The 26,530-nt window shown below is 47.9% G+C and overlaps 2 protein-coding genes across 4 annotated transcripts in view; one reads left to right on the top strand and one right to left on the bottom strand.

Annotated features, from left to right (window-relative positions):
* The window catches only part of GPSM3 (G protein signaling modulator 3), a 134,717-nt gene that overhangs the window by 67,819 nt on the left and 40,368 nt on the right, over window positions 1-26,530 (bottom strand). The window lies entirely within an intron of this gene.
* PBX2 (PBX homeobox 2) overlaps window positions 8,991-26,530 on the top strand; it is a 31,704-nt gene continuing 14,164 nt past the window's right edge. Inside the window, exons 1-2 of one of the 3 annotated variants that reach the window (XM_077286121.1) lie at window positions 8,991-9,567; window positions 18,330-18,403. In XM_077286121.1, the coding sequence (XP_077142236.1) occupies window positions 9,371-9,567; window positions 18,330-18,403 (271 nt within the window). In that variant the 5' untranslated portion in view covers window positions 8,991-9,370. The remainder of the gene's footprint in view (window positions 9,568-18,329; window positions 18,404-26,530) is intronic. The other 2 variants (XM_077286124.1, XM_077286123.1) reach the window with 2 other exon arrangements.

Raw genomic sequence — 26,530 nt, 5'->3', positions numbered from 1 at the left:
TCCCCCGCCGCATTGAACTATACCGGCGTCTGCCGGTACAGTTCAATGCAATGATGGAGGAGAGAGCGTCACCTGACGACGCCCCCTCTCCCATCAATCCCCGCTGCGCGCGCACTCACTGTGTCCCAGGCAGAGCAGCGGAGCCAGCCACTGACATAGGAGCAGGGAGCAGCGCGGGCACGTGTGGAGAGGTGAGGAGCTTGTGTTTTTTTGTTTTTTTTTACTGGACTGTGGGGCCATTCTCAGGAGAGGAGAGGAGGGGAGGGAAGGGGGGATGCATGCTGTATACTATTGTGGGTTCTGCTGTATACTACTGTGGGCTGTGCTCAGTGGCGTAACTACAAAGTTATGGGCCCCGGTGCGAACTTCCAAATGGGCCCCCCCCACCCCCCACCACCCACCACCCACCACCACAGTGATCGAATAATATCAAATACAAGGAACAAATACCACAACATCATAACCAGACCACATATTACCACCACATAGTGACTGAATACTACAATACTGATCAATAATAAAAAAAAACCCCACAATACTATCACCATAAGTGCCATTATACACAGGAGATCTGTACTTAGTATGCAGTGTCTGTGTACAGGTAATACAGTGATCACTGGTGACAATATACACAGGACCTCTGTATATAGTATACAGTGTATAGTGTCAGTGTATAGGTAACACTGACTCACCAGTGACGTCTCTAGGTGAAGTCCTTCATCTTTCATCCCGCACAGACCGCCATCACTTCATCCAGCCAGGACTCATCTCTGCAGGAAATAACACAGTTATCTCGAGTTCCACTTGCAGAACACATTAATTTTCCCAACTTCTACATTACACCGCATGAAGAAAGCAACATAGTGTCAATCTATTCTACACAGTAATAGGACCGCCCCGCCATTTAAAACAGTGTACTCAAAAAATAAAATAAATACATCACTGCAGTAATAATATCCCTTAATTAGCCCCTATGGTAATAATATTCGCCATCCTAGCCCCCGTGTGTCTCATTCCTGGCTCCAGCCATATGTTCTCCCATCCTGCCCTAATGAGTATCCTTCATGCCCCATATGATCTTCCCATCCTGCCCCATCTGTCTCCATCGTATCCATCCTGCCCCATGATCCTGCCCCATCTGTCTCCAATCCTGCCTCCAGTGTCTCCAGTCATGCCGCCATGTCTGTCATCCTGCCCCCTGTGTCTCCAATCATGCCCCGTTTCTCCATTCTGCCCGTGTCCAGCAATCTGCCCCTGTGTCCAGCTTTCTGCCCCTGTGTCCAGCGTTCTGCCCCAGTGTCCAGCGTTCTGCCCCAGTGTCCAGCGTTCTGCCCCAGTGTCCAGCTTTCTGCCCCCGCGTTCAGCGTTCTGCCCCAGTGTCCAGCGTTCTGCCCCTGTGTCCAGCGTTCTGCCCGTGTCCAGTGTTCTGCCCCTGTGTCCAGTGTTCTGCCCCTGTGTCCAGCGTTCTGCCCCTGTGTCCAGCGTTCTGCCCCTGTGTCCAGCGTTCTGCCCCTGTGTCCAGCGTTCTGCCCGTGTCCAGCGTTCTGCCCGTGTCCAGCGTTCTGCCCCTGTGTCCAGCTTTCTGCCCCCCTGTGTCCAGCTTTCTGCCTCCCTGTGTCCAGCTTTCTGCCTCCCTGTGTCCAGCGTTCTGCCCCTGTGTCCAGCTTTCTGCCCCAGTGTCCAGCTTTCTGCCCCCCTGTGTCCAGCTTTCTGCCTCCCTGTGTCCAGCTTTCTGCCCCCCTGTGTCCAGCTTTCTTCCCCCCTGTGTCCAGCTTTCTTCCCCCCTGTGTCCAGCTTTCTGCCCCCCTGTGTCCAGCTTTCTGCCCCCCTGTGTCCAGCTTTCTGCCCCCCTGTGTCCAGCTTTCTGCCTCCCTGTGTCCAGCTTTCTGTCCCCCTGTGTCCAGCTTTCTGCCCTGGGCCCCCCGGATCGCCGCTCTCAATAAAAAAAAAAAAAACAAGTTCTGCTTACCTGACCGCGATCCTGCTCTCTCTGGTTATCGGTGGGGGCGGCCATCTTCCTGAGGCCGCGCGTGCGCAGGTGGAGTGCTCTGCTGCCCGGGGCTTCAGGAAAATGGCTGCGGGATGCCGCGCGTGCGCAGATGGAGATCGCGGTGGCCATTTTTCTGAAGCCGACATGCGAACAGGTAAATTCTGCGCCGCCGGCGACCCACCCCCCGCATTGTGCCGCCCCCCGCATTGTGCCGCCTGGGGCGGCCCGCCCCCCCCCCCCCCCCCCCCCCCCGCCTTCCTACGACTCCGACCTGCCGGCCCTGGGCCCCTGACCTGCTGGGCCCGGTCGCAATCGCGACCGCTGCGACCGCGGTAGTTACGCCCCTGGCTGTGCTGTATACTACTGAGCCCTGTGCTGTTACTGTGGGCTGTGCTTTATACTACTGTGGGCTCTGCTGTATACTACTGTGGGCTCTGCTGTATACTACTGAGCCCTGTGTTGTTACTGTGGGCTCTGCTGTATACTACTGTGGGCTGTGCTGTATACTACTGTGGGCTCTGCTGTATACTACTGTGGGCTCTGCTGTATACTACTGTGGGCAGTGCTGTATACTACTGAGCCCTGTGCTGTTACTGTGGGCTCTGCTGTATACTACTGTGGGCTCTGCTGTATACTACTGTGGGCTCTGCTGTATACTACTGTGGGCTCTGCTGTACACTACTGTGGGCTCTGCTGTACACTACTGTGGGCTCTGCTGTACACTACGGTGGGCTCTGCTGTACACTACTGTGGGCTCTGCTGTATACTACTGTGGGCAGTGCTGTATACTACTGAGCCCTCTGCTGTTACTGTGGGCTCTGCTGTATACTACTGTGGGCTCTGCTGTATACTACTGTGGGTTCTGCTGTATACTACTGTGGGCTCTGCTGTATACTACTGTGGGCTCTGTTGTACACTACTGTGGGCTCTGCTGTACACTACTGTGGGCTCTGCTGTACACTACTGTGGGCTCTGCTGTACACTACTGTGGGCTCTGCTGTACACTACTGTGGGCTCTGCTGTACACTACTGTGGTCAGTGCTGTATACTACTGTGGTCAGTGCTGTATACTATATGGAGGACTATGGGAAGTGTATAATACTATATGGAGGACTATGGGGCACATTATATTATATGGAGGACTATGGGGTGTATTATACTAAACAAGCAAAATGCTGCATATTCATTGGGTGATTGGATTGTTTATGCTGGAATAAAAATCCTTGTTCTCAGCAGCACATCGCCGGTGTAAACTGTAGATGTGCTGCTGATAACATGATGCTGTATGGTGATCTGTAGTGATCTATTAGTGATCGTTCTGTCCCCTTCATTCTTTCTCAGATGGTGGAAAGAGGCAGGGAAACAAGCGTCCATGACTTCAGTATTGTCGATCACACTCGTTTAGAGGCCTGAGATCAGCGCAGGTAAATACAACCGAAATGCTTCTGTATGATGTGCAATATGCTAGCATTTGGGGCCCCATTTTAAACTTTTAAACACTATGGAGCATCATGTGCGGCCAATATACAGTATGGAGCATCATCTGCAGTCATTATACAGTATGGAGCATCATGTGCAGCCAATATACAGTATGGAGCATTATGTGTGGTCATTATACAGTATGGAGCATCATGTGCGGCCATTATACAGTATGGAGCATCATGTGCAGCCAATATACAGTATGGAGCATTATGTGTGGTCATTATACAGTATGGAGCATCATGTGCGGCCATTATACAGTATGAAGCATCATGTGTGGCCATTATACAGTATGGAGCATCATGTGCAGCCATTATACAGTATGGAGCATCATGTGTGGTCATTATACAGTATGGAGCATCATGTGTGGCCATTATACAGTATGGAGCATCATGTGCGGCCATTATACAGTATGGAGCATCATGTGTGGCCATTATACAGTATGGAGCATCATGTGCGGCCATTATACAGTATGGAGCATCATGTGTGGTCATTATACAGTATGGAGCATCATGTGTGGCCATTATACAGTATGGAGCATCATGTGCGGCCATTATACAGTATGGAGCACTGTGTGGCCATTATACAGTATGGAGCATCATGTGCGGTCATTATACAGTATGGAGCATCATGTGTGGCCATTATACAGTATGGAGCATCATGTGCAGCCATTATACAGTATGGAGCATCATGTGTGGCCATTATACAGTATGGAGCATCATGTGCGGCCATTATACAGTATGGAGCGTCATGTGTGGTCATTATACATTATGGAGCATCATATGGGGCCATTATACAGTATGGAGCATCATGTGGGGCCATTATACAGTATGGAGCACTGTGTGGCCATATTTTTTTGTTTATAATTATTCTTTATAAAACAGTGTGATCAGCAGTGCTAAATGGATGTGGTTGGGACGTGGATATGGGTGTGACTAGTTATGAATGGGTGTGGCCAGAGGCGTGGCCTAAAATTTGCCGCGGCGCACACTTTTTCCCTCTTTCCCGTCTTCAAAACTTGGGAGGTATGATGCTGGGCAGGGAGGGGGGCCCAGACACATTTCTTGCACAGGGGCCCAAAGCTGCCAGTGTCCGCCACTGATCAGTATGGTATGTTGGTACAATGTAGCGGCAGAGATGTAATAACTGCTGATATGAGTATGGCATGTTGATTCAATGTAGCGGTAGAGAGTTTACAGTTCTTGCTTGATGTTGTGGAGGGTAAAAGGTTGTTATTATGCAGCAGGAGAGATGGAATAGGTCACTGCTTGGTGCAAGAGAGAATTATATGTTGATACAATGTGGCAGTAGAGTTGCAATTATTTCTCATGTGATAGCACAATAAAGTAGGAGCGATGTTTTCAGTTCTGTTTTCGGGTGATCATCGATATTGTGTCGCTCACTGTTCTCGCTTTCTGCAGGACAGAGGTTCTTCAGATTGATATAAAGTAGCCGCAGAGTTGTAATTATGTCTAAGATACAATAGAGCTGGAGTTGATACAATGTATCAGTCTCACATTCTTAGATGTGGATGAGAGGTTGGCACAATGTAACAGTGGAGTTGTAACAACTTCTACGTTGATGCAATGTAGCAGTAGAAAAGTGGTTGCTGCAGGGGAGGGTGATGTGCGGCAACGTGGAAGTCTGCAGAAGAGTGAAAAGTTGGTGCTATGTAGCAGTAGAGGTGCAATTATTTCTCAGATGCAATAATACAGGAGAGATGATTGTTGTTCTCAGATGAATTATTGTATCAGCAGAGATAGAATAAGTTCTGACATGTGCAGGAGAGAGTGATACAGGGATTCAATAGCTTTATACAAGTGCAGAGGAGAGGGATACATTGACACATTTTAGCAGCAGAGATATAATACATTAGTGCAGCGGTGTGTAATATATCGATACAGTGCAGCAGCAGATATGTAATAAGTTCATACATGAGCAGAAGAGCATGTATGAACTTATTCTATCTCTGCTTCTACAATGAATCAATATCAGTTCAGAAATATATATATATATATATATATATATATATATATATCTATGTACCATGTTAGCCAGTAGATAGAAAGTATTAACATTTGGGCGCACTCAGTGGTTGATACCTTTTAATGGCGAACTGCAAAGATGGTAACAAGTTGCAGCTTTCTAGACGACCCAAGTCTCATCAGCCATGGAATAACACTGAATCTGAAGAGTCACATATTTATACACAGGAGGACACAGGAATAATGCAGTAGGTAAGACAAGTGACGTGAAGCAGAAACTATCAGTAGGGGAAGGGGAGAAACTGTCATAGCAGTAAATATTGGAAAAGTTCATAGATAACAAGTGTGAAAGTTTAATTGTCCCGTGATTGGGGTCTGGTCCATGATTGTGATGCCCCCAAATGGTCTAAAGAGCACATTCCTTAGTTTATGTAGAAAGACATTGTGGGGGCATCACAATCATGGACCAGACCTCAATCACAATAGGGCAATAAAACTTTCACACTCCTTACATCATGACACAGTTGTCAGGTGACCCGGGTCCAGAGGCTCCTTCCCTGTCCCTAACACTAGGGGGGCGCCCTAGCTCACGATACTTCCCGGGATAAGGTGAAAATTCCGGGGCCTCCACCATTGCTTATCTCCTGAGTTAGCCCTCCGTCTGTTCTCTTCCACCACCTAGGATAGACGGGGCGCTACTGTGCACAATAGTACACCAACCTGACAAGGCAGCACAAACAAGGGTTAACAGAAGAACTCCAGGCATACAAAATATTCACTCACATATAAAAGAGGAATGCACCGGGGTGTGAAGGTAGGGGAATAAACCTAAACAGAAAAGTATAAGGAATTACCACTCATACAAAGCAAGCAACAGTCACAGATAACTCCTCCAACTCTCATTTGAACTCCTCTCCCACCATTAGCCATGCAGCAAATGCTAGCTCTGACAAGGATTTGTAACAGAGCCCAGATTATAAGGGGGAAAGGAGTGGCTAACCGAGCTCAGCTGTGAGCATAGGGAATTACAACATGGCCGATTAACCCCTGTTCTGCCAGGAGGAATAAACACATTTAAAATGAAGAAGTGCTTCTTCTCAGCACCGGAGTAGGAGCAATCAGACGCTGCGGTCTTCTGACTCCACACTGTCGCGGTAACCCTGTGACACCTTATCTATGAACTGTTCCAACATTTACTGCCATGACTGTTTCTCCCCTCCCGTACTGATAGTTTCTGCTTCATGTCACTCGTCTTATCTATTGCACTATTCCCGTGTCTTGTGTGTAAATTTGTGACTCTTCAGATTTTGTTAGTCTATGGCCGGAGACACACTGGTGCGAGATACGGCCGAGTCTCGCTGGTTAAAAGCAAGCTGTGGCACCTGCACTCCGGAGCGGAGCGTGCAGCTGCATAGCAATACATGGAGCCACACGCTCCGCTCCGGAGTGCCGGTGCCACAGCTTGCTTTTAACCAGCGAGACTCGGCCGTATCTCGCACCAGTGTGTCTCCGGCCTATGCCTGATGAAGAGACCTGTGTAATCTGGAAAGCTGCAATTTGTTACCATCTTTTCAGTTAACCATTAAAAGATATCAACCACTGAGGACTCTCAATTCTAAATATTTCTCAATATAAGGTGAAACATCTATGGAAGAGGGTGATATATTGATACATTGCAGCAGCGGAGGTGTAATATGTTCATACATGTGCAGAGGAGGGTGATAGGTGCACACATTGTTGCTGTAGCGATATAATAAGGTCATAGATGTGCAGAAGCGTGTGACAGATTGTAGCAGCAGAGATCTAATATTTTGTACATGTGCACGGGAGGGTGATATACTGGTACAAGAGGGTGATTTACTGATACATTGTAGCAGCAGAGATACAATACACTCATACATGTGCAGGGGAGGGTGACACATGGTTACCAGAGGGTGATACATTTTGGCAGCAGATTTAAAATATGTTCATAAATACACAGAGGGGGTGACCCATGGATACATTGTAGCAGCAAGCATATAATATGGTCACACATGCACACAGGGGGTGATACATTGTGGCAGAGGGGGGTGACCCTTGGATACATTATTGCAGGGGAGGCGTGATCCTTGGATACATTGTTGCAGATGGGGCTGTTTGACAATTAGATACATTGTTGCAGGGTGACCCTGGGGTACATTGTAGCAGGGGATTGCCCCTTGGATACATTCTTGCAGGGGTGACCCTTGGATATATTCTTGCAGGGTGCCCCACGGATACATTGTTGCAGGGTGCCCCTTGATTACATTGTTGCAGGGTGCCCCTTGGATACATTGTTGCAGGGTGCCCCTTGGGTACATTGTAGCAGGGGGTTGCCCCTTCGATACATTCTTGCAGGGGTGACCCTTGGATATATTCTTGCAGGGTGCCCCACGGATACATTGTTGCAGGGTGCCCCTTGGGTACATTGTTGCAGGGTGCCCCTTGGATACATTGTTGCAGGGGGTGCCCCTTGGATACATTGTTGCAGGGTGCCCCTTGGATACATTGTTGCAGGGGGTGGCCCTCGGATACATTGTTGCAGGGGGTGCCCCTCGGATACATTGTTGCAGGGTGCCCCTTGGATACATTCTTGCAGGGGGGTGCCCCTCGGATACATTGTTGCAGAAGGGGGGTGTGCCCCTCGAATACATTGTTGCAGGATGCCCCTTGGGTACATTGTTGCAGGGGGGTGCCCCTCGGATATATTGTTGCGGGGGGTGGTGCCCCTCGGATACATTGTTGCAGGGGGGTGCCCCTCGGATACATTGTTGCAGGGGGGTGCCCCTCGGATACATTGTTGCAGGGAGGGTGACCCTCGGATACATTGTTGCAGGGGAGGTGCCCCCTCGGATACATTGTTGCAGGGGGGTGCCCCTCGGATACATTGTTGCAGGGTGCCCCTTGGGTACATTGTAGCAGGGGGTTGCCCCTTGGATACATTCTTGCAGGGGGGTGCCCCTCGGATACATTGTTGCAGGAGGGGGTGTGCCCCTCGGATACATTGTTGCAGGATGCCCCTTGGGTACATTGTTGCAGGGGGGTGCCCCTCGGATATATTGTTGCAGGGGGGGGGGTGCCCCTCGGATACATTGTTGCAGGAGGGGGGTGCCTCTCGGATACATTGTTGCAGGGTGCCCCTTGGGTACATTGTTGCAGGGGGTGCCCCTCGGATACATTGTTGCAGGAGGGTGCCCCTCGGATACATTGTTGCAGGGGGTGCCCCTCGGATACATTGTTGCAGGGGGTGCCCCTCGGATACATTGTTGCAGGGGGTTCCCCTCGGATATATTGTTGCAGGGGGGGTGCCCCTCGGATACATTGTTGCAGGAGGGGGGTGCCCCTCGGATACATTGTTGCAGGGTGCCCCTCGGATACATTGTTGCAGGGTGCCCCTTGGGTACAATGTAGCAGTGAGTGGCCGCACAGAGGAGCACACGAGGCGGCGGCAGCAGTGGCAGTGAGTGGAGGCAGCGGAGGAGGAATGTGACAGTGAGGAGGCAGCAGAGAGCTGAGCATTGTCCGTGAGGGGAGCGGCTCCGGGGCCACATTCCTCCTCCTCCTCCTCCTCCCCAGCTAGTCACCATTTTACACTCCTCTCTTCCCAGCGCTGCCGGATCCCGGGTGACCCATTAATAAAGAGGGAAGAAAGCGGGAGCCAGAGGAGAGGAGAGCGGGGCGACCACCGGGTGTGCGCCCCCAGCAGGAGCCGCCGAGAGCTGGAGGAGCCCAGGACGGTCCGGGGCCGGGTATTAATAGCAGCCGGGGCCGCGGAGCCCCCAGCTCAGCCCCCCACAGTGAGGCTCCGGGAGGAGGAGAAGGAGTTGGGGGAGGACGGGGGAGACTTGTACAAGCTGGAAGGGAGAAGAAAACAGATCGATACAGAATAGCCGGGGAGATGGACGAGCAAGGAAGGCTTCTCCAGCCCAGGGGCATCCCAGGGCACCCCCTCCACGGGGGTCCCCAGACCCTCACCCCCCACCCCATGCACGACACCCCGGCAGACAATGGGGAGCCCAGGAAGCAGGACATCGGCGACATATTGCAACAGATCATGACTATCACTGACCAGAGCCTGGATGAGGCCCAAGCCAAGTGAGTGCAAGGGGGGCAATAATGATGGTGGGGGGCAATAATGATGGTGGGGGGCAATAATGATGGGGGGGAGGCTGTGTGTACATAGGATCCTGCATTATTAACCCTGCAGTCCCCCCAGCCCCACTGTCAGGGGAGTTTGGGGCCTTGTTGCCCTTCTAGAGGACCGATTGCCCATTAGCCCAGCAGCCTGCATAGTGGGGGCAGCACTGACTCCCCCCTAAACTTGCTGTAAGTTTAGAAGAAGGAGCCACAGTCACATCCCCTCCATATAACTGTAGCAGTTAGCATTTTATATTAATCCATACAAGTCCCGAAGGAAATCCTAATAACACAATTAGTTCTGTATGAAGTGGAGCAGCGGGCACTTTATCAGGTCACTGTCTGCCCCCAAAAAATGAGGGAAGTGATTCCACTGAGGGGGACACAGAAATGCCCCTTTTATTTCCCTTACATCACTCACTAAATCAATGTATTTTATGTTTATTTTGGGTCCTTGTTTACTGTAACTTTGTATCTACCTCTTCTATCTATTGGCTACAAACTGGGGAAGGGCCCAATTTTTCTTACTCTTAGGTTACAAAAATAATAATAATAAAAAAAGCAACATAGATAAATCCTACAGACCTCTATCTATTTCGTGTGACTATAACGCACGTGGCCTGCTGCCTGCAGGTTGTTTTCATTATTGTTCTGGATTCTTGGGACCATATATTAATAATCATTTCTATATAATTCTTACATTATTAGTGTAAACTGTGTATTAACGGCTAAATAATACAAATGTGTTTTTACATTTATATAAAAAAGAAAAATTACTAGATTTATTATTATTATTATTATTATTACTATTTTATGCACTATAAATATATATTTATTATATATTTTTTACATATATTTTTCTTATATATTTATATTATATATTTTTATTATTTATTATATATTTTTATTATATATTTATTTATTATGTATTATTTATTAAATATATTTTTACATTTATATTTTTAATTATATATATATATTTTTTTTATTTATTACTTTTTTATTATACATGTCTTTAAAAAAAATAAACGTCTATATTTTATTTATTATATATTTTTCTCATATACCGTATTTAGTTATTATGAATTATTTATTAAATATATTTTAAATTTTATTTTATATTTTTATTATATATATTGATTTATTACTTTTTTATTGTACATATATTAAAAAAATAAATGTCTATATTTATTTGTTATACATATATATTTATTATATTTTTGTATTATACATATTTATATATATATATATATATATATATATATATATATATATATATATTTCTATTTTTAAAATTATTATTTATTTATTTTTACTTTTTGCTTTGTTACCCAAATTTTAGTTTTGTCTCATGGGCCTTCTGCTTAGAATGCCAATTGTGTATTGTGCCAAATTAGTATAAATCCTGGTGTATGCGTGAGTTTCTATAAATATTAAAGCTACTAAATAAAAAACAAGTGAGTTTATGCTGTAGATTAGTGCTGTACCCCTTTCCCAGGACAATAGTCCTTTGTGTATCCCTTTAAACCCCTGAAATAATAAAACCCTATGCCGGTCTCCTAACCTTTAAATAGCGCTGGGCTCGGGCCGAGTGATGCTCCGGGTATTTGGTTGCATAATTATTGACATTTAATTCACCCTATAAAAGGCGTCTTGATGACAACGTTGCTAATCCCAGTAAACCGTGTTGTTATAAGAGACCTGGTGGATCGGCGAAATTCTTCTACCCTATAAACCTCAGAATTTGCGGTGATCCCCCTCTGATGCGTTTCTGGAACCACCGGCGGTTTCTATTTATAACGGGATGTATCGTATATTTTAATATCATTTATTGCTGTCTCTAGGAGTTTATGGGTTCTCCTGGGACGTGGGGGATTTATAATGCCGGTGTAGGATGTTTAGGAGGAGTTTTTAGTATAGTTGTGGGGGAAATGGGGGTTTGAAGCACTCCCCTGCCTCCTGGGGATTACAACTTTGGAAACCGTTTTGGGGGTGACCCATTGTTCATGGGTGACTGATCGGAGGATAAGGATGGCAGCGGAACTTTTCGGGACCGTGGGGGATAGTGCACCGTCCTCTGCCAACATCATGGAGCTGGTAATAATGAATCCCCTATTAGAAGTTTATACAAGGACATCCCTTATGTGATCCAATAAACCCTAATCGTGTGCACGGAGGGCCGCACTTGTACCCGTCATGGGCCTGTGCACACCTGGTGCACAGGGAAAAACTGCTATAAGACGTCATGTAGGATGCATGGGCCATATAAGCAGCTCGTTTGGCCCTATAGGAGGAGGAAAATATGGTAATAAAAAGCCAAAAAAATCTCCTTGTACTTTCCTACTAATAAGTAATTGACTCGGGATTTGTGTATCCAACCACCTGTGATTAGTCCGTAGCGTTAGGACAACCGGTGAGATTAATGGCGGGTTCTCTAGGTTTACCGGTGAGATTAATGGGTTCTCTAGGTTTACCGGTGAGATTAATGGCGGGTTCTCTAGGTTTACCGGTGAGATTAATGGGTTCTCTAGGTTTACCGGTGAGATTAATGGCGGGTTCTCTAGGCTTACCGGTGAGATTAATAGCGGGTTCTCTAGGTTTACCGGTGAGATTAATAGCGGGTTCTCTAGGTTTACCAGTGAGATTAATGGTGGGTTCTCTAGGTTTCCTGGTGAGATTAATGGGTTCTCTAGGTTTACCGGTGAGATTAATGGGTTCTCTAGGTTTACCGGTGAGATTAATGGCGGGTTCTCTAGGTTTACCGGTGAGATTAATGGGTTCTCTAGGTTTACCGGTGAGATTAATGGCGGGTTCTCTAGGTTTCCTCGTAGTGTAAAAAGAAAGCATCAAGTGGTTCATTATTTGCCTCCTGGTGATGTTCACTCTTTGGCCTCTGGGGGCACTTTCTCATTAGTGTCTACTTGGAAGCTCTCTGACCCTGTGATCTTATGCTAATTTATGCAAATTTTCCACAAATGCAATTCTCTGCCTGGAATAACAGGGCGCCATCTGCTATAAATCAGAGGGAATTTATAGCATAAAGGAAAACTTCCCAGAAGGGAGATTCTCCTTTAAATGCCCGGGAACGATTCCAGGATCTGTTGTGATAAGAGAAATCGCAGGAAGTTTATTGAGTTCATAAAGTTCTCTTTATAAGTGCGGTGTGACGCTCGTGAGGGCCTATTTATAGAGCCGCGGGGTGAGAAATCCCGGCCATGTAACACCGCCATGGAGAACGCCGCAGGGCATTAATAGGAGGTTCTGTATGGGGGGCAGCACTGAGGGCACGGAGTCCAGGATTATGGGGGTGGCAGCACTGAGGGCCCTGAGTACAGAATTATGGGGGGTGGCAGCACTGAGTCCAGGATTATGGGGGGCGGCAGCACTGAGGGCGCTGAGTCCAGGATTATGGGGGGTGGCAGCACTGAGGGCACTGAGTACAGGATTATGGGGGTGGCAGCACTGAGGGCCCTGAGTACAGAATTATGGGGGGTGGCAGCACTGAGTCCAGGATTATGGGGGGCGGCAGCACTGAGGGCACGGAGTCCAGGATTATGGGGGGCGGCAGCACTGAGGGCACGGAGTCCAGGATTATGGGGGCGGCAGCACTGAGGGCACGGAGTCCAGGATTATGGGAGGCAGCAGCACTGAGGGCACGGAGTCCAGGATTGTGGGGGGTGGCAGCACTGAGGGCGCTGAGTCCAGCATTATGGGGGGTGGCAGCACTGAGGGCACTGAGTACAGGATTATGGGGGTGGCAGCACTGAGAGCGCTGAGTACAGGATTATGGGGGGTGGCAGCACTGAGGGCACTGAGTACAGGATTATGGGGGGCGGCAGCACTGAGTCCAGGATTATGGGGGGCGGCAGCACTGAAGGCACTGAATACAGGATTATGGGGGGCAGCAGCACTGAGGGCACTGAGTACAGGATTATGGGGGGCAGCAGCACTGAGTCCAGGATTATGGGGGTCGGCAGCACTGATGGCACTGAGTACAGGATTATGAGGGGCGGCAGCACTGAAGGCACTGAGTCCAGGATTATGGGGGGCAGCAGCACTGAGGGCACTGACTCCAGGGTTCCGTGACACTTTATGATCCCAAAGTCCAAAGACGAACTGGAAGTGGAAATGGTTTCCTGCGAGGGCAAAAGTTGAGGGGTCCGACAGATCTGACTATAGGACCCTTGGATGCCACCCAAGGCCATCACCTCCTCAGTACGGATTGAGCACCTATGGCAGACGTAGGGACTGTGGATGGGGGATCCCAGATTAATCACTTGGCCTCCTTTTAAAGGGACTCTGTCACCTGAATTTGGAGGGAACAATTTTCAGTCATAGGGGCGGGGTTTTGGGGTGTTTGATTCACCCTTTCCTTACCCGCTGGCTGCATGCTGGCCGCAATATTGTATTGAAGTTCATTCTCTGTCCTCCGGAGTACACGCCTGCGAAAGGCAAGATTGCCTTGTGCAGGCATGTACCACATATCCAAGCCCTTTCCACTTCCTGCCGACTTCAACTCAAAAATATTTCACGAATCCGTTCATTCCTCAACCAAGAATCTGCAAAAACCCTAGTCCATGCCCTCATCATCTCTCGCCTTGACTACTGCAACCTCCTGCTCTGTGGCCTCCCCTCAAACACTCTCGCACCCCTCCAATCTATTCTAAACTCTGCTGCCCGACTAATCCACCTGTCCCCCCCCCCCCCCCGCTATTCTCCGGCCTCTCCCCTCTGTCAATCCCTTCACTGGCTCCCCATTGCCCAGAGACTCCAGTACAAAACCCTAACCATGACGTACAAAGCCATCCACAACCTGTCTCCTCCTTACATCTGTGACCTCATCTCCCGGTACTTACCTGCACGCAACCTCCGATCCTCACAAGATCTCCTTCTCTACTCCCCTCTTATCTCCTCTTCCCACAATCGTATACAAGATTTCTCTCGCGTATCACCCCTACTCTGGAACCCTCTACCACAACACATCAGACTCTCGCCTACCATCGAAACCTTCAAAAAGAATCTGAAGACCCACCTCTTCCGACAAGCCTACAACCTGCAGTAACCACCGATCAACCAAACCGCTGCATGACCAGCTCTGCCCTCACCTACTGTATCCTCACCCATCCCTTGTAGATTGTGAGCCTTCGCGGGCAGGGTCCTCTCTCCTACTGTACCAGTTATGACTTGTATTGTTCAAGATTATTGTACTTGTTTTTATTATGTATACCCCTCCTCACTTGTAAAGCGCCATGGAATAAATGGCGCTATAACAATAAATAATAATAATAATAATAATAATCCAATATTGCAGCCAGCATGCAGCCAGCGGGTAAGGAAAGGGTGAATCAAACACCAGAAAACCCCGCCCCTATGGCTGAAAATTGTTCCCTCCAAATTCAGGTGACAGAGTCCCTTTAATCATCTACGTACCTCCATAGCTGGGGAGTCTCTTGATCCTGGACTATTGGACTGCAAACATTGCCCATTCTAAAGAGATTGTGTGAGATTAGAAAAACAAGTCTTTTTTTTTTTCTCTTGAAAGAACAGTGCCACCGTTGATCACAGGCAGTGTCTGGTATTGCAGCTCAGCCCCTTTAAAGTAACACGTCTGACGTAGACTTTAGATGGCCACACAGTAATTTTATCTGACCTCAGTATACTCGTGCACACTCGGCTTCACACACAATTACTCGTTCCTACACATGTACACCCAGCTCAGCCGACAGCGGATCATCCTGACCGCCGCTCATTCACATGCACGCTCATATCAACCAATACAACCATCTGATATGCACACACTGGTCTTGGCCAATATCTATTCCTCTTCCACCCTCCCCATATCATGCACACTCGACTTGTCCTACAGCTACTAACTACTCCCATCCCTCAACCTCAAACACATGAACACTTAACTTGACCGACAACTATTCCTTCCTATCCCCTACACATGCACGCTCAGGTCAGCCAACCGCTATTCCTTCTGCCTCCCTACCTCCTACACATGCACGCTCAGGTCAGCCAACCGCTATTCCTTCTGACTTCCTACCCCCTACACATGCACGCTCAGGTCAGCCAACCGCTATTCCTTCTGCCTCCCTACCTCCTACACATGCACGCTCAGTTCAGCCAACTGCTATTCCTTCTGCCTCCCTACCTCCTACACATGCACGCTCAATTCACACAACCGCTTTTCCTCCTGGCTCCCTACCTCCTACACATGCACGCTCAGGTCAGCCAACCGCTATTCCTTCTGCCTCCCTACCTCCTACACATGCACGCTCAGTTCAGCCAACTTCTATTCCTTCTGCCTCCCTACCTCCTACACATGCACGCTCAATTCACACAACCGCTTTTCCTCCTGGCTCCCTACCTCCTACACATGCACGCTCAGTTCAGCCAACTTCTATTCCTTCTGCCTCCCTATCCCTTACACATGCATGCTCAGCACAGCTGCCAGTTATTCCTCTTGACCCCTTGTACACATGCATCCTTCACTTGGCTGAGTGCGCATGTGTTTTTAGTGTGCTGATAAGCTGCTGCCTGCTATCTCTGGTGCTGGCTTATCTCTTTTAAGAAGAAAAGATTGGACAGGTTGAAATTCAGCATGCCCGATCCTTCATTCATCTGCTGTCAGAGAAGGGTCTAGACTCTCCTATATACATTAGTTCTTCGGCCGGTCTCGGTGTCCATCTAATATGTACAGGTGCAATAAGATGAAGTCTGGGGTGTTTTCTGCACCATATTAGGGGCCAAAATGTACGTCCCCGTCATGGAGGCCTCAGGCTGTCCAAGCACAATAGACAGAAGTTGGCCCTTTGACCAAGTTTGGCCATGAGGAATAGATGGTCCCGATGTCCGCCACTGGTCATGTCTGGTAAGGATTGGGTCGGCCATGTTGCATTTTTGGCAATGTGACGGCCGACAAGTCGGACATCGCTTCTTATTGGATTCACACAAAATGTCCTCCTGTGCCGCGGGCGGGAGACGTCGTGGCATTAATTTGCGCGGTCCATACAGGATTGATGTAATAGATCAAGAGTAGAATGAAAATGGGGATTATTGATCGGGACGAAATGGGATGAGCTTTCTGCACGGAGAAAACTGATGAGTGAGCGGGATGATGCCGGCACCATTCACTCAGTGTGGGGGGAGCGACGAGGACCACGGCTCCGGCAGGATGAGGTTATCCTGGAGACGGGGGGGATTGTCAGCCTGTTATAAGATGGAAGCCTATGGGAAACCGATGCCAATGTGTGCATTAAAGGGGACGTGTCCAACACCAATGGGCACAAGCCCGTGAAGTACATTACTATACACAGGCCTATATATCCTATATAGACATTATATTAAAGACACAACCCCAGTAGATTCAGGACTCGTTAAATCAGACCCGTCACTCGCCATAAATATGTTTTTTGTTTATCTGATGTAAATGCCGCCAATCTCCTGAATCCGGCGATGTTTTCCTTTTTTTCCTGCGCCTCCCTGCTCCTGAAATATGGCCTCTTCTTCCGTTTATAAAATCTACTCTTGTTAGCCAAGAGGGCGTGATCCTCTAGAACACACCCACGAATAGTTGAGGATTACACCCACGAATAGTGGTATAACAGGACTACAAGGAAGAGGCCATATCTCAGGAGCGGAGAGGCGCAGGAACAAAAGAAAAACATCGCCGGATTCAGGAGAACAGCGGCGTTTACATTGGGTGATAGCACTTACATATTTATGGCAAATGATGGATCCTTGTTATTTGCTGTATTACTGTCCATTGAGGGACTATTTTTTGTAACATGTATTTAAGATGACATGTTAAAGGAGCACACCGGGTAAATATATGCATCGTGTCATGTCTACTGCTGGGACAAGGGGGTGGAGCATCACAAGAACATTAGGATCCGCCCCCTCGGAACCTCCACTCGGCTTGATACAATGTATCAGTTTTGCTCTGTGTTCTTTTAACCCTTTCTGAAGACAATGGCTTCACTGCAGCCTGTAATGAAGCTCCATCCCCCGGCTCCTTCCAAGGGCACTGACCTAATCATGCGCTGCCCTATATACACCTCCTTCCATTGTACTGTGCTTATGGCAGCGCTTTTCAATCCTCCGGGCCGTCCTGACAACCATCAGCAGTCAACATCATGGTGATCTAGATACGGAGATAATTATCTCTGCAGCTGGAGGAATAGTTGTAGAAGTCATGGAGGGTGACGAAGCATGGCGTGTAATGCGGTATATCTGTAGGATAGGGGTCCCGTGCACTGTATGGGGGTCTTATGGGGTCATGGATGAGTGTTCATGTCCAAATATACAGTTTATACAGACATATACAGAGATCAGCGGCACTACGTAAGTGTCACGTATCTCTGTAGTGTCTTGTAGAAAATACCTTCTGCAACTATATAAAAAGAGGTTCTTCAGCAGCTGTAACCTGTAATATACAGTTAATGTTCACCTCAGCTGCTGCAGAACCTCATAATACACCTCAGCTGCTGCAGAACCTCATAATACACAACGGCTGCTGCAGAACCTCATAATGCACCTCAGCTGCTTCAGAACCTAATTTTTAAAGGGGGAAGGTATTTATTATCATTTATTGGTGTCCAGGAGATTCTCACTTTACCTTTTTAAGAAGAGGTTCTGCAGCAGCTGTGTTATGTAGCATAAAGAATAGTAATATGTCTTTTACTCCATTAATCCTTTCTCTCTTTCCATTCTTACAGGAAACATGCCTTAAACTGCCACCGGATGAAGCCGGCCCTCTTCAGTGTATTGTGTGAGATAAAAGAGAAGACAGGTGAGACCTCACCGCACTCCTCCACCTGCGCCACGCGTCTCCACCTGCACCACACCCTGCGCCGCGCTCCTCCACCTGCACCATGCTCCTCCACCTGCGCCGCACTCCTCCACCTGCTCCGCACTCCTCCACCTGCACCGCACTCCTCCACCTGCTCCACGCTCCTCCACCTGCACCACGCTCCTCCACCTGTGCCTCGCCCCTGCGCTGCGCTCCTCCACCTGCACCACGTTCCTGCGCTACGCTCCTCCACCTGCGCTACGCTCCTCCACCCGTGCCTTGCCCCTGCGCTGCGCTCCTCCACCTGCACCACGCTCCTGCGCTACGCTCCTCCACCTGCGCTACGCTCCTCCACCCGTGCCTTGCCCCTGCGCTGCGCTCCTCCACCTGCGCCACGCTCCTCCACCTGCGCTATGCTCCTCCACCTGTGCCACACCCCTGCGCTGCGCTACTCCACCTGCACCACACTCCTGCGCCGTGCTTCTCCACCTGCGCCATTCTTCTCCACCTGCGCCGTGCTTCTCCACCTGCGCCGTGCTTCTCCACCTGCGCCGCGCTGCTCCACCTGTTCCACGCTCCTGCGCCGCACTACTCCCCCGCGCCGCTTTCCTCCACCTGCGCCGCGTTCCTCCACCTGCGCCACGCTCCTCCAACTGCGCCATGCTCCTGCGCCATGCTCCTGCGACGCGCTCCTCCACCTGCGCCACGCTCCTGCGCCACGCTACTCCCCCTGTGCCACACTCCTCCACCTGTGCCGCACTCCGTACCTGTGCCGCGCTCCTCCACCTGCGCCGCGCTCCTCCACCTGTGCCATGCTCCTGCGCCGCACTCCTCAACCTGCCCCACGTTCCTGCGCCGTGCTCCTCCACCTGCGCCATGCTCCTGCGCCGCGCTCCTCCACCTGCGCAGCGCTCCTCCACTTGCTTCACTCCTCCACCTGCACTGCTCACTGCTGCGAATTATACAATCAGGCAGAGGATTTACATAAATCTGGTGATGGGAATACTGAGTGACCGCTAATATGGCAGCAGGTCAACTAAGCTGCATCAGTCGCCACTACTGGCGTGGCTATCACTGGTCCTGATGGCCTGTATCCGCCATACATGGGCACTGTGTGGTGGTATTGTATGGGCACTATATGGTTGCATTATACATGCACTATATTATTGCATTGCTGTATGGTTACATTATGTGGGCACTGTATGTATTATGTATGCAATGTTAAGTTGCATTTCTGCACGGTTTTATTATATGGGCACTATGTGGTTCCATTATACAGATACTGTATGGCTGCATTACTGTATGGTTGCATTATATAGGCACTATATGGCTGTATCACTGTGCAGTTTCATTATACGGGTACTGTATGGCTGCAAGAGGCTATGTTCACACGTTGCGGTTTTTGCTGCGGATCCGCAGCGGTTTTGACGCTGCGGATCCGCTGCAGTTTTCCATGCGGTGTACAGTACAATGTTAACCTATGGAAAACAAAAACCGCAGTGCACATTCTGCGGAAAAATCCGCGCGGAAACGCTGCGGATTAAAAGAAGTAGCATGTCACTTCTTTGTGCGGATTCCGCAGCGGTATTCAACCTGCACCAATAGGAAAGTGCAGTTGAAAATCCGCAGAAGAAACCGCGTGAAAATCCGCAGTGAAAACCGCAGTGGTTTTGCAGTGCGGATTTTCCAAATCCGCTGCGGAAAAATCCGCAGCAGAATCCGCAACGTGTGCGTGCACATACCCTTACTGTACGGTTGCATTATATAGGCACTATATGCCTGTATCACTGTACAGTTTCATTATATGGGCACTGTATGGCTGCATTACTGTACGGTTGCATTATATAGGCACTATATGGCTGTATCACTGTACAGTTTCATTAGACGGGCACTGTATGGCTGCATTACTGTACAGTTGCATTATATAGGCACTATATGGCTGTATCACTGTACAGTTTAATTAGATGGGCACTGTATGGCTGCATTACTGTACGGTTGCATTATATAGGCACTATATGGCTGTATCACTGTACAGTTTCATTAGACGGGCACTGTATGGCTGCATTACTGTACAGTTGCATTATATAGGCACTATATGGCTGTATCACTGTACAGTTTCATTATACGGGCACTGTATGGCTGCATTACTGTACGGTTGCATTATATAGGCACTATATGCCTGTATCACTGTACAGTTTCATTATATGGGCACTGTATGGCTGCATTACTGTACGGTTGCATTATATAGGCACTATATGGCTGTATCACTGTACAGTTTCATTAGACGGGCACTGTATGGCTGCATTACTGTACGGTTGCATTATTTGGAAATTGTAAAGCACTTTTGGACACTGGATAGTACACCATAGTAGGGGGCTGTAACCCAGCTAAGACCAAACCTCTATGGCCACCTATAGCATTGCCTAAAGATGGAGGTCACACAGCTTTTCTGGACCCCTGGCAAATCTCATAATACACACTTCAGCTGCTGCAGAACCTCATTGTACACCTCAGCTGCTGCAGAACCTCATAAAACCAAACCTATATGGCCACGTATAGCATTGCCTGAAGATGGATGTCGCACAGCTTTTTTGGACCCCTGAATGGCAAATCTGCCTCTTCTGCAGTGTATCTCTGGGGGAATGTAATGGCCGCCATGTTAGCAGCGGGCTGCGCTGTCAGCTTAAGTCCATACACTTATGATTGGCTTTAGAAGCATATCTGTGTCCGGCAGCTCCATTATTAGGCGGCTTTGCTTCTTTGAACCTGTCGATGGCGGCCGTACATGGTGGTTCTTGGCTCCTCTCCTCCCATCTGCCCAGCGGGGAGGCTTTCTTTGGTTACTAGCTCCATGACAGGCAGAGCGGGGCAGGGGACGAGGGGTGCGGGCACGCTGCTCTCTGCCCTCTCCTCCTGCTGGCTACTATGGCAACGGAGGTGACGGACCTGCCCCGTCATGTCGCTCCGCGCCAATTGATGGCTACTCAAGGAGCAGCGCTAATTAGTTAGGGTCATAGGGTCTATATGTACGTGCAGGTTTCTGATGGGCTGTGATGTCGAGGAACGTCGTGTACTAAGATAGTTGTCACTAGCGGCCATATTAGATTATTATGGGGGCACATGTTGGGTACAGGCCTGTTTACAAGGGTACACGAGGCCGTCCGATGGAGAACAGGGGGCGGCCAATCATTTCTGTAACAATAGTGGATCATGGACCCTGGATCTCCCCTCCTCCTCTTCTCCTATTTAATGAGCGCCCCCCCCCCCCCACTGTGAGGCTGATAATGGAGCGGGGGGAGGGCACGAACAGATCAGATGTCTGACAGTGCGCACATATAATCCTGTGCGGCCTCCATCTCCCCTGGCTGCCTCCTCTGACCCTCTCTGCTGTCCCCGCCACCGTTGTCTGCCGTTCCCCCTCAGCCATGTATTGTATACACTAATTCCCTGCAGTGGTCCCCACACACTCTTTATCCCACCCGAATATGTATGTATATGGGTAATCTGTATTTTTAGTATATTTTTTTCCCTCACGAGGGGTCCCATGGCAGCCGCATGGTTTACCTGTATGGTGCGTACAGACGTGGCAGTGGCGGAGTGCAGGTCACCGCCTCCAGGAGCACAGCAACGATTCTGCACCTCTAACCCATAGACCATTAACAGTCCATCCAATCAGTCGAGTGTGGAACTCCTTGTCCCCCCAAGAAAATATAGTTTACACATTGAACCCTAGTCATAACCCTAGCACTATCCATAACCCTAGCACTAGCCATGACACTAACCCTAGTCATAACCTTAGCACTAGCCGTAACACTAACCCTAGTAATAACTTTAGCACTAGCCGTAACACTAACCCTAGTAATAACTTTAGCACTAGCCATAACACTAACCCTAGTCGTAACCTTAGCACTAGCCATAACACTAACCCTAGTCGTAACCTTAGCACTAGCCATAACACTAACCCTAGTCATAACCCTAGCACTAGCCATAACACTAACCCTAGTTATAACCCTAGCACTAGCCATAACAGTAACCCTAGCACTAGCCATAACACTAGCCATAACAGTAACCCTAGCACTAGCCATAACACTAACCCTAGTCATAACCCTAGCACTAGCCATAACACTAACCCTAGTTATAACCCTAGCATTAGCCCTAGCATTAGCCATAACACTAACCCTAGTTATAATCCTAGCACTAGCCATAACACTAACCCTAGTTATAACCCAAGCACTAGCCATAACACTAACCCTAGTCATAATCCTAGTACTAGCCATAACACTAACCCTAGTTATAACCCTAGCACTAGCCATAACACTAACCCTAGCACTAACTATAACCCTAACCCTAGTTATAACCCTAGCACTAGCCATAACACTAACCCTAGTTATAACACTAACCCTAGTCATAACCCTAGCACTAGCCATAACACTAACCCTAGTCATAACCCTAGCACTATCCATAACACTAACCCTAGTTATAACCCTAGCACTATCCATAACACTAACCCTAGACATAACCCTAGTTATAACCGTAGCACTAGCCATAACACTAACCCTAGTTATAACCCTAGCACTATCCATAACACTAACCCTAGTCATAACCCTAGCACTAGCCATAACACTAACCCTAGTTATAACCCTAGCACTAGCCATAACACTAACCCTAGCACTAACTATAACCCTAACCCTAGTTATAACCCTAGCACTAGCCATAACACTAACCCTAGTTATAACACTAACCCTAGTCATAACCCTAGCACTAGCCATAACACTAACCCTAGTCATAACCCTAGCACTATCCATAACACTAACCCTAGTTATAACCCTAGCACTATCCATAACACTAACCCTAGACATAACCCTAGTTATAACCGTAGCACTAGCCATAACACTAACCCTAGTTATAACCCTAGCACTATCCATAACACTAACCCTAGTCATAACCCTAGCACTAGCCATAACACTAACCCTAGTTATAACCCAAGCACTAGCCATAACACTAACCCTAGTTATAACCCTAGCACTAGCCATAATACTAACCCTAGTTTTAACCCAAGCACTAGCCATAACACTAACCCTAGTCATAATCCAAGCACTAGCCATAACACTAACCCTAGTCATAACCCTAGCACTATCCATAACACTAACCCTAGCCATAACACTAACCCTAGCCATAACACCAACCCTAGTCATAACACTAACCCTAGTCATAACCCTAGCACTAGCCATAACACTAACCCTAGTCATAACCCTAGCACTAGTCATAACACTAACCCTAGTCATAACCCTAGCACTAGCCATAACACTAACCCTAGTTATAATCCTAGCACTAGCCATAACACTAACCCTAGTTATAACCCTAGCACTAGCCATAACACTAACCCTAGTTATAATCCTAGCACTAGCCATAACACTAACCCTAGTTATAACCCTAGCACTAGCCATAACACTAACCCTAGTCATAACCCTAGCACTATTCATAACACTAACCCAAGTTATAACCCTAGCACTAGCCATAACACTAACCCTAGCCATAACACTAACCCTAGTTAAAACCCTAGCACTAGCCATAACCCTAACCTTAGTCATAACCCTAGCACTAGCCATAACACTAACCCTAGCCATAACACTTACCCTAGTCATAACCCTAGCACTAGCCATAACACTAACCCTAGCCATAACACTTACCCTAGTTATAACCCTAGCACTAGCCATAACACTAACCCTAGTTATAACTCTAGCACTAGTCCTAACACTAGCCCTAGTCATAACCCTAGCACTATCCATAACACTAACCCTAGTCATAACCCTAGCACTAGCCATAACCCTAACCTTAGTCATAACCCTAGCACTATCCATAACACTAACCCTAGTTATAACTCTAGCACTAGCCATAACACTAACCCTAGTTATAACCCAAGCACTAGCCATAACACTAACCCTAGTTATAACCCTAGCACTAGCCATAATACTAACCCTAGTTTTAACCCAAGCACTAGCCATAACACTAACCCTAGTCATAATCCAAGCACTAGCCATAACACTAACCCTAGTCATAACCCTAGCACTATCCATAACACTAACCCCTAGCCATAACACTAACCCTAGCCATAACACTAACCCTAGCCATAACACCAACCCTAGTCATAACACTAACCCTAGTCATAACCCTAGCACTAGCCATAACACTAACCCTAGTCATAACCCTAGCACTAGTCATAACACTAACCCTAGTCATAACCCTAGCACTAGCCATAACACTAACCCTAGTCATAACCCTAGCACTAGCCATAACACTAACCCTAGTTATAATCCTAGCACTAGCCATAACACTAACCCTAGTTATAACCCTAGCACTAGCCATAACACTAACCCTAGTCATAACCCTAGCACTATCCATAACACTAACCCAAGTTATAACCCTAGCACTAGCCATAACACTAACCCTAGTTATAACTCTAGCTCTAGCCATAACACTAACCCTAGCCATAACACTAACCCTAGTTAAAACCCTAGCACTAGCCATAACGCTAACCTTAGTCATAACCCTAGCACTAGCCATAACACTAACCCTAGTCATAACCCTAGCACTAGCCATAACACTAACCCTAGTTATAACCCTAGCACTAGCCATAACACTAACCCTAGTTATAACTCTAGCACTAGTCATAACACTAGCCCTAGTCATAACCCTAGCACTATCCATAACACTAACCCTAGTAATAACCCTAGCACTAGCCATAACCCTAACCTTAGTCATGACCCTAGCACTAGCCATAACACTAACCCTAGTCATAACCCTAGCACTAGCCATAACACTAACCCTAGTCATAACCCTAGCACTAGCCATAACACTAACCCTAGTCATAACCCTAGCACTAACCATAACACTAACCCTAGTAATAACCCTAACCTTAGTCATAACCCTAGCACTAGCCATAACACTAACCCTAGTCATAACCCTAGCACTAGCCATAACACTAACCCTTGTCATAACCCTAGCACTATCCATAACACTAACCCTAGTCATAACCCTAGCACTAGCCATAACACTAACCCTAGTACTAGCCATAACACTAACCCTAGTCATAACCCTAGCACTAGCCATATCACTAACCCTAGTCATAACCCTAGCACTAGCCATAACCCTAACCATAGCCATAACACTAACCCTAGTTATAACCCTAGCACTATCCATAATACTAACACTAGCCATAACACTATCCTTGGTCATAACACTAGCACTAGCCGTAACACTAACCCTAGTCATAACCCTAGCACTAGCCATAACACTAACCCTAGTCATAAGCCTGGTTACAACCCTAGCACTAGCCATAACCCTAGTCATAACCCTAGCACTATCCCTAACCCTAGTCATAACCCTAGCACTAGCCATAACACTAACCCTAGTCATAAGCCTGGTTACAACCCTAGCACTAGCCATAACCCTAGTCATAACCCTAGCACTATCCCTAACCCTAGTCGTAACACTAACCCTAGTCATAACCCTAGCACTAGCCATAACACTAACCCTAGTCATAACCCTGGTTATAACCCTAGCACTAGTCATAACCCTAGCACTAGCTCTAACTCTACTCATAACCCTAGCACTAGCCGTAACACTAACCCTAGTCATAACCCTAACCGTAGTCATAGCACTAGCCCTGGATAAGGTTGTGAAAGTATGTAATATTTTTTTGTTGTATTGTTAGTGTTTTATTTTTTTTTAAAGGGGGGGGGCCTTTCTTCATTTGGTGCAAGTTTCCCAGCAAGTCTTTGTCTGCCCTCTGACACAATTAAAAGTGAGAGGAGAGGTGGGGAACTGTCGGAGAGCAAAGTGCAGAGCACAGGATTCAATACTGTCACTGCTGCATTTCTCATTGGCTGCTGCACTGTGCATAGGCAGCAACCAAGATGACAAAGCAGACTTTATATAATAATAATTTTTATTTATATAGCGCCAACATATTCCGCAGCGCTTTACAACTTATAGAGGGGACTTGTACAGACAATAGACATTACAGCATAACAGAAATCACAGTTCAAAATAGATACCAGGAGGAATGAGGGCCCTGCTCGCAAGCTTACAAACTATGAGGAAAAGGGGAGACACGAGAGGTGGATG

Source organism: Ranitomeya variabilis, chromosome 2 (genome assembly GCF_051348905.1).
Source record: "Ranitomeya variabilis isolate aRanVar5 chromosome 2, aRanVar5.hap1, whole genome shotgun sequence".
Taxonomy (NCBI): Eukaryota; Metazoa; Chordata; class Amphibia; order Anura; family Dendrobatidae; genus Ranitomeya; species Ranitomeya variabilis.
This window is presented reverse-complemented; position numbering and strand designations above follow the sequence as displayed.